The 16,571-nt window shown below is 35.1% G+C and overlaps 1 protein-coding gene across 13 annotated transcripts in view; it reads right to left on the bottom strand.

Moving 5' to 3' along the window:
* dip2ca (disco-interacting protein 2 homolog Ca) overlaps positions 1-16,571 on the bottom strand; it is a 559,093-nt gene that overhangs the window by 102,430 nt on the left and 440,092 nt on the right. For all 13 annotated transcript variants that reach the window (XM_051929039.1, XM_051929043.1, XM_051929041.1 and 10 more), the window contains 5 exons: positions 12,590-12,692; positions 11,103-11,167; positions 6,635-6,728; positions 5,868-5,987; positions 5,536-5,650 (listed from right to left, as the gene is read on the bottom strand). In XM_051929039.1, the coding sequence (XP_051784999.1) occupies positions 5,536-5,650; positions 5,868-5,987; positions 6,635-6,728; positions 11,103-11,167; positions 12,590-12,692 (497 nt within the window). The remainder of the gene's footprint in view (positions 1-5,535; positions 5,651-5,867; positions 5,988-6,634; positions 6,729-11,102; positions 11,168-12,589; positions 12,693-16,571) is intronic.

The following is a 16,571-nucleotide window of genomic DNA, read 5'->3' as shown; positions in this document are numbered from 1 at the left end:
CTTGTGGCTTTGATTGCTTATTCTTCTGGTGATGTCTTTGGGTTTTGCCCTGCATAAGAAAGCTTGCCTGATCAATTGACCCTTGCCTGTTCTACATTCCAGTTACAATGTCTGTCTTCTTCCCTCAGGCATCTGTGAAATAAATTAAATAAAACTAAAAGAGACAAATTTTTATGTTCTTGCTGTTAACCCTGTACTTTACTGTGTCTATAAGGGTGCCTGGCTGCTGCCTGTATGCATTCCATTCATACAATAATAATGCAATGAGAACAATTGTTCAACGCTAACATACAACAAAAGTAATATGGAGATGGTGGGAGGGTGGACACTTATATTAAGGTGACATGCGTAAATTTTAAAGTCAGTGTTAGAAAATATGAAATTGCATGCTGCAAGCCACATTTCAGTCAGAAGGTGCATTTGTAATAATAGTGTAAATTTGTAGTCAATACTCAGATAACAGACACACAGTATGACAAAAGACTCCATAATTTTAAAAAGTATTCAGTAGAACATAAATATATTAATATTAGTTCAATAAATTCCAAAACAGTTCATTTCTGCAAAGTACTGTATTAAACCAAAAAAAGAAATTAAAAAAACATCTGATGTGTTCATGGTAATTCATTTTAGATTTAAAAATGCAGAAATGACATGAAGACCAACAGGGAAGCAAAAGGAAAGGAAAAAGAAATATTGCAAAAAGAGACCCAAAACATGTACTTCTAGAATGCCATGAGATACGAAGACAGATGTCAGACCAGGTAAAGGAGAAGCTCAGGATCTGGTGCAATTAATGGACAGTTACCAGTATCCACACTGCAGGATGGAGTATGTTAAGTCAGTGAAACAAAATGAACAGAGTGCATTCTGAAGAAAATGATCAGAAAGGGGATGAAAGTCCTCTGTAAAAGATGCATCTAATGTGTATTAAAGATCAGCAGTGGAGAGATATCAAAGACTGCAGAGATTTATAGTGATCCAGCGGCTAAAGTACTTTACATGACTTTGGAAGTAGCCCTGGTAAGGCCTCAAACTGGACCCAATGGAAGTGAGGATTAACACTAGAATTACCAGAGCCTACGAAAAAACTCGTAGATCCGTCCCACCTTAAATCGCTTCGCACCTCTCCATTAGCGTCTTTTGTCCTGTAAATGTGTTGATAAGCAGCAAGCAGCCTATCATCACATCCCCCACCGCCGCACAGTTTTCTCAGCTCACATCTGTTTGCCTGTGTGTCAGTTGCTTGGAGTTGTACAGAGTGAGAAGTCAAGCAAAATCACACCTTTTATAAATACTATATTGTTATTTGGAACACATGCATTTCATGTGTGTTCTGTGTCTACAACAATCTATATAAACACATCGTTAAAACAGAAACTTTTTTCATGTTTTATTAATAATTGACAAAATGTAGACATGAAGTGTATAATGTGTTAAGCCTGAATTCCAAATATCAAATAAACACTTTCACAAAAGGTACAAATATAACAGAACAAGTGCGCTTCTATTCAAGAATATAACTGCAGAAAAATAATCTGCATTAGGGTGCGATACTGACACGCGTTTGCTACGATCACTTCGGTGGCGCAATGGTATCAACTGTTGACTGGTAATCAAAACTTCACGGGTTCCACCCCGGACGAGTCCATTTTGAGAAGTGAGCTGCTCTTATTCTTACTATTTTAGAATAAAAACATACATTTGAATTCAGTCTATAACAACCGGTGCAAATGTATGATATTTGTAAAGGTTAGCTTTGTTTTTTTCTTGTATTCAGTTTTATACTCTCAGTTGCATTCACGATCCCACCCCCCACCCAACCTTCCCATCTGACACTGCTATTTTCACATAAAAATGCGCTATAACAGAGGTGAACTCAGATCATGACGACGGTGCACGTTGCACTTTTGCCATAGCTGTACTTTGTATACATACACAGGAAGCTCTGCAGTCTACTTGTGACTTTACGCTGAAGGAAATAAGTAAATAAATAAAGATAAATAAGTAAATAATATTCGATCTGGCTCTTGTATACAAAGTACAGCGACAGCAGCTTCCACCTTCAGCTATAGACTCTACACGCTAGTGTTTACATCTGGACGGTGCATGTGCCCAAAACATTAACATTTATATGTTACTTACATCTTGCCTGAAGAAGGGGCCTGACTTGCCTCGAAAGCTTGCATATTGTAATCTTTTTAGTTAGCTAATAACAGGTGTAATTTTGCTTGACTTTTCACAATGTTACTTACATAAAAGCCAGATCAAATGTTATTTACCTTAATTTATTTACTTACTTCCTACTGCGTAAACTCACAAGCAGACTGCAGAGCTACCTGTGTTTGATCGACATGTGCATGCTCCATAAATACGTGCAATGCCACGAAAAGTGCCTGCTGACACTTTAGTACGCAAGCAATGGTTCGAGAATGCAGTTAAACTTTTTTTTGGGCACATACACACCGTTCAAATCTAAACACTAGCGTGGAGAGTCGCTTGCATACTAATGAGTCTACAGCTGCAGGTGGAAGCTGCCGTCGCTGTACTTTGTATACAAGAGCCAGATCGAATGTTATTTACCTATTTACCTTTATTTATTTACTTACTTCCTACAGCGTAAAGTCACAAGTAGACTGCAGAGCTTCCCGTGTATATATACAAAATACAGCGATGGCAAAAGTGCGACGTGTATTCTCGCTTCCGATGTAGAACTGTCGTCATGATCTGAGTTCACCTCTGTTATAGTGCATCTTTATGTGAAAACAACAGTGTCAGATGGGGGGGGGGGGAATGGGGGTTTGTGAATGCGACTGAGAGTATAAAACTGAATAAAAAAAAAAAAAAACACACAAAGCTAACCTTTACAAGTATCATACATTTACACTGGCTGTTACAGACTGAAATCAAATGTATGTTTTTATTCTAAAATAGTAAGAATATGAGCAGCTCACTTCTCAAAACGGACTTGTCCGGGGTCGAACCCATGAAGTTTTGATTACCAGTCAACAGTTGATATCATTGCGCCACCGAAGCGGTCGTAGCAAACGCGTGTCAGTGTCGCACCCTAACGCGGGTTCTTTTTATGCAGTTATATTCTTGAATAGAAGCGCACTTGTTCTGCTAGATTTGTACCTTTTGTGAAAGTGTTTATTTGATATTTGGAATTCAGGCTTAACACATTATGCACTTCATGTCCACATTTTGTTAATTATTACTAAAACATGAAAAACGTTTCTGTTTTAACGATGTGTTTACTGTACATAGATTGTTGTAGACATGGAACAAACATGAAATGCAAGTGTTCCAAATAACGATATAGTATTTATAAAAGGTGTAATTTTGCTTGACTTCTCACTCTATACAACTCCAACCAACTGACATGCAGGTAAATAGACTTGAGCTGAGAAAACTGTGTGGGGGTGGGGGGATGTGATAGCAGGCTGCTTTCTGCTTATTGACACATTTACAGGATAAAAGACGCTGATGGAGAGGTGCAAACTGATTTAAAGTGGGACGGATCTACGAGTTTTTTCGTAGGCTCTGGCAATTCTAGTGTTAAATAACTAGCTCTTGTCATAGTAGTGTTTGAATGAAGCTGTAATTTTGTTCTTTCCAAAAAGAACAAGGGTTTCCAGACAGTAAATGGAAGAGAAAGCAGACAGAACTGAAAAAAAGTTTTTGCATTATATATTAATTTTATTTCCTTTACTGTCTATAGTGTTAATAATATACTATAAATCTAAATGGCTTTCGTGATTTAAAACACATGATGATTTTGAAACGTTAAGAGCAAAAATGTAACATTATGTTTTTCTACACATTTTCACATGGAAAAAGCATTTAAAAAATGAATCTTTAAGTGTACTTATGTTCCCATTTAAAATATATTGAAGAAAAGAGGTCATTAGGCAGATGGAAGGATACACAAACACACAAAAAAACACATACACAAATAATCAGAAATTTAAATGAAGAAAATGAAAATAATTATTTAAAAAAATCTTAAATTACTTAACAATTCCAGAGCATTCAACTTTTAAGATAAAACTTTCACAACTACCTTAATGATGGTACAGGGACAAACCAGTACTGTATTCTTTTATTCAAACAATCCTATTTCAATTCTCTGGACAGACTTAAATTTATCGACAAAAAAATCATAATCTTGCTAACAAGGTACAACATTTTCTTACCCCATTCACATATGAACACTCAAAAATGATTTTACCTCTGATTCCTTGTCATTTTTACCACTTCTTTTCAGTGCTATTCTAAGAAGCCATAATCAAACAGTACTAAATTTTCACTACAGCAGTCATAGATGCTATAAAGAGTGTATAAGCTAGTGTTTTCTGGAACTCCAAGACTGCCCATAAAACACCATGTTACAAAGTACTGCAAACTTTAAAACAATTTTGCATCCTCTTCATCTTCTTTTTTGCCTACACATTGCTGGCAGGATGAGATCCTATTATTTCCTGTGTTTTTGCTGCATCTGAATTCTTCAAATGTAATAATGTAATCTGAGAGATTACCTATAAACTGTTGTTAAACTCTATAAATCAGTGAGACTCTTTGCACTTCAACTGCTATTCAGCTGCACTTTGGTTTACTGTGGCATATCTGATGACCTTTGATGAGAAAAACCTAAACCACTATTTTGAAATTATGCCTTTTCTGAATGTTCCACAAATTATAAACATCTTTTCCTTATTTCACCAATGTGAGTGCCCTTCAGTCGCTACCAAATTAATCTTGATTTATGTTTTACATCAGGCTTACAGAATATATCCACTTTAATCTTCTTTCCCTTAATGTATTTGGTATTTTTAGAATGCAACTACTTTTTCTCTTTTCAAAGAAAGAGGAATGAGTGGATATTTAATCTATTGTATATAAGCAAGTAAAGCCATGAAAAGGAAATGGGCATTCTTTGATGAAGCTGGAATCCATCTCATACTAAGAAGCACAGATATTCAGTTAATTTTCCTCTAATCTGAATATATGTCTTCAATACTTAATCAAACTCAGTTAAATGCATGTTTGTCCTATGTCTCTCTCATTACAAAATTTTTCCAAAAGTTAACATAATAAATTTTTTTGTACTATATTTTATGAAACTACATGCCTTCAAAAAAAAAAGCCATTTGCAACTATCTTCTCATTTTGCTGTGATGTAAAACTTTGACCTAACAGCTTAGAACTTCTACATGGGAGAAGTTGGCATGTTTTTGAAGGATTTGCATATTGTTGAGAAAATGTAACAATTTAAAGAAACGCTTCCACATTAATATATCACCAAAAGCCACCAGTATATGAAAACACGAGTTGCCAATCCATCCAAGTTTAGACCACATATTAAAGCTATAGATGAGGTGTTTTTTGGAAGTAAATTTACTTTAAAAATGTAACAACTGAGAAGAAAAAAATCATTACTCATTGACATAACACATTAGAAATTTTCTTTAAACATGGGATTTCAAGAAGTAAATAATCAATGTTCATCCATAGAACTACAGATATTTTTCCTACCTTCTAATTGCCACTGTCAAAGCTTCTGGAGAACTAGCACAAGGACAAATGACCTCCTGTCGGAGACCTTTACTTTGGAAGACATTGAGGAATGCATCACAGGAAGAAATGGACCCTAAGACAAAAACAAAAACTAGTAAGGAAACTCTCTGCAATCAAACCAGTTTGATTAGATGTTTAAACTGTCTCTGTGATAACAAGTCACATATCATTAAAGATGTAATACTGTTAAAACAAAATTCAAAATTCCTGTCATCTAGCTACCTTTCTAGTACACATATGCAATCTAAAATAACACTGGCAAAATATCTTTATTAGAGTATAATACTTACAAGGGTTTGACCCATCAGCCACTATTAACATACGCAAAGAACTCAGATTTACATCTCTCTGGTCCCGATGTGCCACCAAAGCCCAATGCATGTCTCTTGATTTAACACATGCTACTTTTGCTATACAGAAAAAAAAAAGAATTAAACCCCATAACATATTTCTAAGACATATACTGTACACCTATTCATAATCACTACATTTTTTTTCTCTAGGAAAGTATATGAGTTTTTCCTCCAGTAGTACAGATCATTACAATTATTAGTGATCCTTAATCAACACTGCCCTTATCCAAAACAAGTCTTAGCTACTACAGTGAAGGCCTGCCCAACTCCCTGTTCCAGCTCTCAACTACTGAAAAAACAACTTAATGTGAATATTAAATTGAATATTAAATAATAAGAGAAAAGACATACCCTACCAAATTGTTATTAGCCACCAACTGAACTTGATTCATCCACATGATTCCTGAAAACACTACCTCAAATCAAAATGATCGGACTGAGTGTACCTAAAATTCTGGTATAGGATGCCTTATTCAAAAAACGATGGTAGTTGTCTGTAGAATCATGTTGCATTAAGCTTTTAGGAGAGGGATGATAAGAGTAGTGTATTAAAGTAGCATCTGTTACGCTGCCCACAGCTATTGATGACTATCACATGCACATCACTTCTGTCATCAGCAGTAAAGGTGAATGCCAATTAATGTAAGGTAAAGTTATAATAAATAATAAATTAATTCCAATCCAAATGATGAAGTGTTGCATACCCTTGTACTGACACACTTTCTGTATCCAGGAGACAGGATTCACCTTCATTAGAGAATATGGGATACTGATTACATGCATCATGTTCATTACACTCTAAAAAGAAAAAAATATAAGACAAAGGTTCTTAGTTTTAATGTATTATGAAGCATTACTATTCATACAGCAATGGAACAGAGAGTTGCTGCTGTAAGAAAAGCAAATTATATAATCTACAGTACATTGATAATACAAATCTACTTTCTTTCTCACCTAGGGAGAAACTGTTCTACATTTAACACAAGATTTTTGAGCACACTTTATAAATTGACGGCTTTTGGTTAAAACACAAAATTTAGGTTTAATGCTTCCAGAATATTCATACACTTAGTTTTTGAATAAATGGAATAACAGTCAAATACTAAAGTCTTTATATAAATGTGCACTCTGATTTTTGCATCACACATTGACGACACTTTATGATTACATTGAGTATTTAAGTCCAATTTTATAGCTTTTTTTATTTCTTACATCGGGCTGACACCTTAATGCAAAGTGATTCGGATGTTTAGGATATAGTTATGATACAATTTTACAGATATTCTTTATAGTTGGAGCACCAACCGATGACTTTCTCATGATTAGATAGTAAGTCATAGGCAGGGAATGAATGACAACCATGGGTAATTCCTTAGGCATTACACCACACTAACTACCCTTTAAACACCAGAAGTGCTTTTATTTACAGTCTGGCAACTTTTTTTGCTTAAAGAAAAACTATTATACTCAGCTTTTACTAATGTGCCACTATAAAATGTAATGTAGCATTAAAAATTAAATGACACATAATAAGCTAATATCATTCAATAGTGAACTCAATTGGATCGTTAATCACATTGAAATGCTTTTAGGACTAGGCATTAGTTTTTTTGATGCTACCATTAATTAAAAATATTGGAGCATGTTTAAGGTTGAAACTAATTAAACTTGTACACTCAGTTTAGTTTCCATTTTGGCTAAAGAGACATTTTTGCAGAGGTATCTAAAACCCAGATCTTAAAGCTACACACTTCCATGTCTTTTGCTAAGCAAGGTCAAGGAAGGATAGAATTTGAACTGGGACAGTCACTGCTAATTACTCCTGTATACCATGGTAAGTGCAAGCTTGCAATAATGTAGCAGGCACCGAAAGAACAACATACAGGACTGTATGAGAGACAGGTTTTGCATTTCACAAATATTAAAGTATATTTAATGGATCATGGATCACAGGGGCACGAGCCTGGCAGCGGGAGTTGGAGGCTTGATGGGGTGCCCTGCCGGGAGCCAGGGACGACTACAAGGGCCCTGAGCCTAGGAGCAGTGTGGAAAGGTGGCTGAACTGCAGCTAAGGCGTCTCCTTGACTGCAAGGACCCATTAGTGTTAAGCCAAGGAGATGTGTCAGGTATTAAAGAAGTGCATCTGGGTTCAAGTTCTTAAGGACAGTTTCTTGCCATGTTTTTAAAAGCATGTTAATTTATTGGATTTTAACCCTCCACACCGTTCACTGTTATTGGATTATTTATTCATTGGATATTGACTGGTTTTAATAAAGGCCCTAGAGCACTTTTTCACCATCCCTTTGTTTTGTGTGAGTGTTCTCATTTGCTTGGCTCATCCCAATCATGACTATCGACGGTATCAGGTTTAAGAGGTCCCCAAATGCAATAGGGAGCATTGAGCCAACCTGCACTGTCACAGAAAACAATGTTTAATAATTCTGATTTTTATTATGCAAAATGAGATAATACAGTTTACATTCTGATGTAAAACATTCAAGTTACAGAAATGCAAAAATATACTTAATACATTTTACTATAAATGTAAAGCAGTAGTTAATCCACTTAGTTCATATTAAAAAAAGTTTGGAAATTATTTAATAATGTAATAATGATGGGCTGATTAATTCAAGAAAGATATTATAAACCAGAATTTAAAAAAATTTTAAGGACAAACATTAAAAAAACAAGCAAAATGGGCAAACTCAAATTAAAGCTCTAAATTTTTCTCACCAAAACAAGACACAAGAAAATGACGAAGCATGCTATAAATGGCATTGCATTAAATAAATAAGAATTATAAGTGCCAGCCAGTGAACCACACTCTATATATTGTGCTTTGACTTTTAAGAATCAGTCAGCGTTTACTTCACTGCTTACAGTACACTAGGACAGAGTGAACAAGAGAATAGATTCAATTAAAATGCTTCTTTGGTGTGTGAAAATGGTGTGATCTAAAAAGGAACAATTGACAGAAAAGCAGTGTCTTCTCTGAAAAGAAAAGAAAAATTTGCAATAAATTTAAAATTGTGTATTAATTAGAATGGAACACTCCATTTATTTAGGATGGATTAAAACAGTGAGTTGTTCTATTTAAACCTAAGCAGTATAACGGGAGAAAAAAGATCAGTTTTAATTTTAGAACAAAACATACCCAAGATATTTATTTAGATTGTGTTTATAAGTTGTGTTTTTGTACGACAGGAAACTATATCAAGGCATATTTTCCTTGTTTGCCTGATCATTTTCTGTATTAATAAAATTAAAAGAGACAGTGACTTTTGCAATGGTGCAATGTTTGGCATAAGGCTAGAACAATGTACATTGCATTTTATTTTACAAGATAACATTATAGTGAGATGGTATACATGATTAAGATCTGACATTGCTTGGAAACCATTCAAGGCTGGTTGTTAGCTTGTGTGATAAGCTTCTGTAATTAACAAAGGTTTGGAGCATGCACTGATTACCATGAATTGCCGCACCCACCAGAGGTTTAATAAAATAGTCAGATATTTTGAATGCTGCTATAATAAATGGATAAATACGTTTAAACACATAATCTTCAAACTGAGTTGTCAGCTCTTGTGTGTTACACATATTTTAAACTGCACACTCCACTGTAAATATGGAAGTGCCCTCCTGTAAATAGCACAGTAAAATAAAATGAGATACATATCCACAAAATTGAACTTTGACTTAGATTTTAAGGGCATCTACTTAATGGGAAAAAACTCTTGTCTCAATGCATACACTTCAAATATGATGCAATCTTTCATATTTGTATAGTCCCTTATTTTGAAACCCCTGACATTTTAAGACCAGTAGTTTCTTTTTCACAAACAATGCTCTTCAGTGTCAATTTTGATTGTAATGTATTGTTCTGTTGCAAGCACAACTTTTTAGATGTTTCCCAGCTTTTTTACTGTAGTGGAATACTTTTTGCAACCAAAAACATCCCAAGACACACGACTATTCTACTAACTACAAAAAAATCATATCTCGTACACTTCCTCAACTGTCTGAAGGGGTGAGACCATTGGAGGAGCTGGTAAAAAAAAGTAGCCCTGAGATCAGCGTTCACAGACACGTTACTTAGTGAGCACTTTGGGCGCATCCCCAGCAGCTTTGTCCCTTTGCCAAACCCTCTATACCTCAGAGGCATTTCATATAAATAGTATCATCTCCAGACAGAAGAGCAGCTTCAGCGACAGACTGCTGTCACTGTCCTGCTCCACTGACAGATTGAGGAGATCGTTCCTCCCCCAAACTATGCGACTCTTCAGTTCCACCCGGGGGGGTAAACATTAACATTTAACATTATACAAAGTTATTGTCTGTTTTTCACCTGCATTATTATCAATCTTTAATTTAATATTATTTATTGTATCAGTATGCTGCTGCTGGAGAATGTGAATTTCCCATTGGGATTAATAAAGTATCTATCTATCTATCTATCTATCTATCTATCTATCTATCTATCTATCTATCTATCTATCTATCTATCTATCTATCTATCTATCTATCTATCTATCTATCTATCTATCTATCTATCTATCTATCTATCTGCACATTATCTGTTGGACTTGTGAGACTAGCTGGCGACCACACACCCAGCCACATAGACTTTGGCAGCTAGAAGACGCATCCAAAGTGCTCTACAACATATCAATTACAGAGCTACTTTTATGCTAGCTTCTAGGCAGTCCTATCCTCCTCTGACAGGTCTCAACCACCCAAGAAGGTTGTCTGTCCCTCTCAGGTGTGCTACACTTATTATTTGCATGGCATACTTAGGAAGCTCTCACAGCACGGCACACTGGTTGAGCACCACTCTTCCAAAGTCTAAAGTTATTTGGGAATACCTGGAATTTAGGACCAACACAACTGGACCACTGCAATTTATTTTGTGGAATGAGCAATTGTAGGACAAGTAATTGTCAAACAGTTAAGGGTTACTGATAAAACAGTGATTACAGACTTCAGGGTTATTGAGAGTCTACACGATATTCTTGAAATCAGTATCCAGACCCAGAACATGTGACCACGAAAAACTGTAACAACATCTCCCTGGCCAGCCAGTTAGTGAAGAGTGCTGCACAAAAATAAAACTAAATTGAATTGAACATTTTGAAATGTTTACCGCAATCCCACCATGATAAATAAACTTACAGTGAGAATGCCGTGCCAAAGACCAACATCCTTTTTAAAGTCAAGTACATTCACAATTGTCTCAGCTAAAGAAAAGGAACAAAAAAAAAAAAGAACAAGTTAGAAAATGCACACAATGTGCAATACTCAGGTATGCACAGATTCTGAAAGTTGGAGCATTTAAAATTTTAGTTATTTCATCAAAAAATTAGTCATGACATTTCTGTTTATTACATTATTTTTGTAATAAAGAGTCATATACAAAACAGCAGTGATAACAGAATGCAATAACATGAGTTTGCACTAAATACATAATACTTAATAGTAGTTTCCAGTATAATGTAGTCAAAAACAGGTTCGAAAAAGTTTGTGGTGTCTTGTAGACAGCAAATTCCAATTCAAGTACCGTAAAAAACGGCATGGACTTATGTAATATATTATTAGTTTTTGGCTATGAATGATTTATGGAAGACTGTAGTTCAAATTCTTTACACATAACATTTTTAAATAAATACCCTGATGGGGACTTAAAGTCTTTATTCAAGTCTCAAGTTAAAGTTGTTGGTTGCTTTAGACCATAATGTAGAGCAGGTCTGATTCTTGGTCGTAAGGTTGTTTTTAATGTAATGTAAACACTAAGGACATATATTTATTCACTTTATTCTCACAGAGTGACACCTACATAATTCCTTTTCTCATACATATAGTTCCAGGTAAGTGGCTTTTGGCTTTTTTGGGTTACTTTTACCTCTAGTGACATGAGAAGTGAGCTGGTTTGTACAAGCTTCACGCACATGTGCCTCTGATAGCATTTGACTAACTTCTATTGGGGATCTGTTTTGCTGTCAGAACCAGCTGTTGTATGAGTAAAACATATAAAATATAAAAAGTGAAGTAACCTCTCTCAGGAGGAATCTGAAATGGTAAACAAAGTTACAAATGATGCTTCTCTGTGAATCTGAAAATTCACCAATGTTTTTAAATAGATTTTGAAATTTTAAAAACATTAAAGCATGCTCTATTTGAGATACAGTATCTCAATGAAAATAAAACTTTACAAAAAACTTTCCATGAAGAAAAAGTGTCACAACTCTCTACATAACAACAAAATCGGTCTGTTGTTCCACAAGGGTAGACAGGCGAGATGGGTGCTCATCACATTACACACAAATGTACCGACAAAGAAAGAAAAACAAAAAATTAATGAAACAGAATAAAGCTAATTAGTCTATAATATAAAGCAATATACCTGGATATTATAGTCTACTTTTATTCTATATAGTCTAAAGATATAATGTGGAATGCCTATGGTAGAGAAAGGCCTTGTTTTTATTAAAAGAGACACATTACTTTAGTAAAAAGACTAGCAATTTGAAATATATTACAAAAATCAAGAAAGTAATTGATCAGAGGCTGCAAAAATGAAATAAAACAAAGAAAACAAGTAGCTCCAATGCAGCAACTGAAATAAAATCTAACCAGTTTATCACAAAATCCTTGATACTAACCTTCTGTATACCCACAAGCCTGAGTTAGAGCCTGGCAATGGGTCAAAAGTGCAATTCTTGTCACAGTCACTCCCAGCACACTTCCATCCTTACAGGTTTTGTACTGCAGAAAAATAAAATGCAGGCTTCAACATGCTTACAGATGCATAATGTACAGTATAGCTGATCAAAATCACCCATAAAAATAGCAGCTGATGGCTTTTAGTAACATATTGTTAGAGGCTTTTGATTTCATAGTCCAGTGTTATAGCAGACAAACTGGTCACTGCTGTTTTAAAGTATATGTTCAATTGGTATAAACACCAAAAATAGAGCTACAATGACAGGTCTAGTCTAGTAACCTAGTGACCTAGTTACAAGTGTCTAGTAACAAAAAAAGTTATTAGTCTAATATATCTTCAAACCAACCCTAAGTTTATTGTATGGCCTTTGGACAATTCCAGATAAATCAATTAGAAACTCACAGAAAGAAAAAAACAGACACAAACAAGATGCTTTTATCATCATCATTATAGCAGTAAAGAATCCATTTTTTTATATTCCACAACACACAAAATTCATTTAATGCACTAAATAATCCCGTTTCAAAGAATAATAGACATATGTCTTTAATGTGGATAGCAAGAATGTGGCAAAATGAGTGTGTGTTTCTTCTGCTTCTGTTGTATCATTAGTTTTTAATTTAATTTAAGGATTTCAGGTAAAAACAAGAACTTTCTTTAGCACATCCTTAAATGTGTAATAAACACATTCTCAAAATGAAAGCAACGAGCAGATACAAAATAAACACAAGTATTCAAACCAACCCACACAAGTAGTGCAACAGGAAAGCTAGTTTACAGTGGATAAGAAAACTGTAAAACTATAACAGGAACAGGTGTTTCTACCATCGAAGGTAGTCTTTACCAAGAGCACTCAGGTACACATAGAAAAAGGCTAAAGATTAAACTTGCACAAATGTTTGGGAGTATTTCTTCACAAAAATATATGTAGGCATTATACAGAGTAGTTGAAAATAGCACCTTAGGGACCTGAAGATCTTGACTTGGAGGAATTTTATAAATGTTACATGTAAATTAAATGACCTGCTTGATTCTTTATGTCATAAGAGAAACACAGTATATCAACAGTGCTGCATAAAGAGCTAGAAAAACCAACACACTATATTCATAAAAAGTATGAGGTTAGATTTTAGTACAGATGAATTATAGCAAAACCAAGTAGGAGCAAAGCTGAGGTATATTAAACACAAGGATCTGTTCTAAAGCACAAAAAAATACAAAGTGCACAGTTATACCAACATAAATAATGTCACATGCAATTAGTCAAGGAGGGGAAAAGTGGGAAATACTAGTGCATCATTATTCCAGCATTCCAGGGTCAAATCCCTCACTCAGATGTGGTCTATGTGTTGTTTTCACATTCTCCTCAAAGACTTTCCTCCAGGTAGTAATGTTTTTCTTCCACATCTATGCTAAACACTACTGCCTGTACCGCAATGCTTCCCTGAAGTAACTGTATTATAAACATGCTTAAACCAACACAGGAATTTGGAAGCCAGAACCTATTCTGATATGACAGAGCCCACTCTTGTACACACTCACAAAAAATTTGGAATCACCAATAAACCTAACCAACACATCTTGAGGATGTAAGATAAAAAACTGTAGTAACCAAGACAAAAAACCCATACACACATAAGAAGAAAATGAAAACTCTACACAGACGACTTGGAATGACAGCCTAGAACATCTGAGCATTAAACGGTGAAATTAGGTTTTCTGATACTTATTAATTTATTGTATATAATAAAATATAAATAGTAATTAGAAACATCCACAAAATAAAATTCACTATACTGTATATGAACCTGAGTAAATTCAGTCAAGCAGTTTCCAACAATAAATAGAATGCAAAATACTAAGCAAACAGACACTGCAGTAGGTATTTATGGGGAAATTCAATACCATGCCCCACTCAATGCCTTGTCTTTTTATCATATAAAATTCTAGAACATCAACAGAATACGTTTCAGAGCTGATAATGGGGAAAAAGACGTTAATATTAACTAATAGAAGACAACTCTACTGGGAAGTGTTAAAATCACATAAGTAGGTTGAGAAACTTTAACCAGGTGTGTTTTGCAAATAACACATTAGAATTTGACTTTGATCATTAGAGTGGATTCGGACAGTACTCAGAGCGCTTCACTTTCTGTCCACTTTATTGTCTTTTTCCCTTTGGTGCTGCTTTTGTTTTAAATTGTTCTCTACTCTAAGAAAACCTGCGACTGTGCCCATAAGTTAATTTCCCTTGTTTGTTTTTTATTATATCTCTTTTTCAGTTACAAAACAGGAATTTGTTTAAATTGTTTGTAGTTTACTTAAATGCTGCAATAACCCAAACCACCAATTTAAAAAATTCCATTTTATCTAGATGGTATCTTTTATCTATAAAAGAGCTACAAAGACTTGTCTCAGATCTGCTTTGTCGTTTCTGCTCCCTTTTTTGCTCTCTGTAGTTTCATGGCTATGCTTTGGGAATGCCTTTGTTTCGTTGTGGTTAGGAGTTCAGATCTGTTTAGTCAGTTCCCATTCTGTTTAATCTCATAATTTCTTCATATGTTTTTATTCTATTTTTCTGCAAGTAAAGGATTCCACTTAGTATTGCAGCATACCAAATACAATAAATCCTCACTATCTGTGAATTCAGTTTCCACAGATTCGCTTATCTGCTATTATGAAAGTGTAACCCGTTTGGTGATGTATGTGGTCTATTCACAGATAAGTGCCTTGCTGCAGGATGGGGCGGAGATGGATGATGAAAATGTGCTATATAAATAAATGTTGTTGTTGTTGTCAGGGCAAAAGTGGCATTTGGGGGTGGCAACTGGGGCGACCACCCCAGGCCCGTGCCTAAGGGGACCCTGCTTTTGAGGTCCGTGTGTCCCGTTTGAGCGGATTTGTCAAGTTATATTCTCCAGTTATATTCTGATAAAGTCCATGTGTTATCTTAGAAAAATTTAGCTGAATATTGTAATGAGAAAATCCGGTGTATGTTAACATTATTTTTATTAAATTTGCACGCAAGTTTATACAGTCCACACATACTGGTAACAGCGTTTGACATAACCGGCCCCACGTGGAGTTGGTCAGCCCTAGGCCCTGCATACTCCTAAGGCCGCCTCTATGTCACAGCGTTGTATATGCTGCGGAAAACAAAAAATTCCAAAAGGCCTAATGCACATGAGTGACAGCGACATGTGAAATTGAGCAATAATAGGTCTTTCACGCCCTTAGATGTTTAAGGCTCATGTTGCACTACACCGAATGTATCAGCTTGTGTTTGTGGCCTCTGGGGAAGTGCCTAAGTTGAACTTCACTATAGAGGAAGTAAAAAGATGCATCATGGTTTTTTGCCTGAACCCATCTAAACCCCTGCCAGAACTCCCCCAGCCCTGGCATTCGGCCACAATCTAATGGCATTTTTCCTATAGGATTAATGCTTCAGTATACTCAGGGTTTTCCAAGAACACAACCCAGTGATTAACGTGAATTGACTGTATTATACTTGCTAGGGACACTCTCTCACCAGCATCAACAGGGCATTTACAAAGAATCTAAAAACAGTAACCTAGTTAAACCTATACTGTGTATGCCTAATGGCTTTATATAAACCATTTTGTGCATTTACTTAAAAAAAAAAAACAGCATTCTTATTGTTTGTAACACTTCTCTTATTGCTGTATTTCATGTGGTGTGCCAATTCTTTTAATTTTCTGGTACCACTTTAGACACCCTTTTTTATCAAAATACTGGCTCCTTTATAAAATACTCTGCCTGTTTCTTAATTGCAACAGTGGTGGGCAAAGACTTTTTGAAAATGTATCATGAACACAAAGTTGAGATTCTTGTAATCACACTCTTTAAACTATTTAACCAGTCTCATGTAGACATAAATAACATCAAAATGTATAATTAAA

Source organism: Erpetoichthys calabaricus, chromosome 6 (assembly GCF_900747795.2).
Source record: "Erpetoichthys calabaricus chromosome 6, fErpCal1.3, whole genome shotgun sequence".
Classification (NCBI taxonomy): domain Eukaryota; kingdom Metazoa; phylum Chordata; class Cladistia; order Polypteriformes; family Polypteridae; genus Erpetoichthys; species Erpetoichthys calabaricus.
Note: the sequence above shows the minus strand (reverse complement) of the source record. Positions and strands in the feature narration are given on the sequence as shown.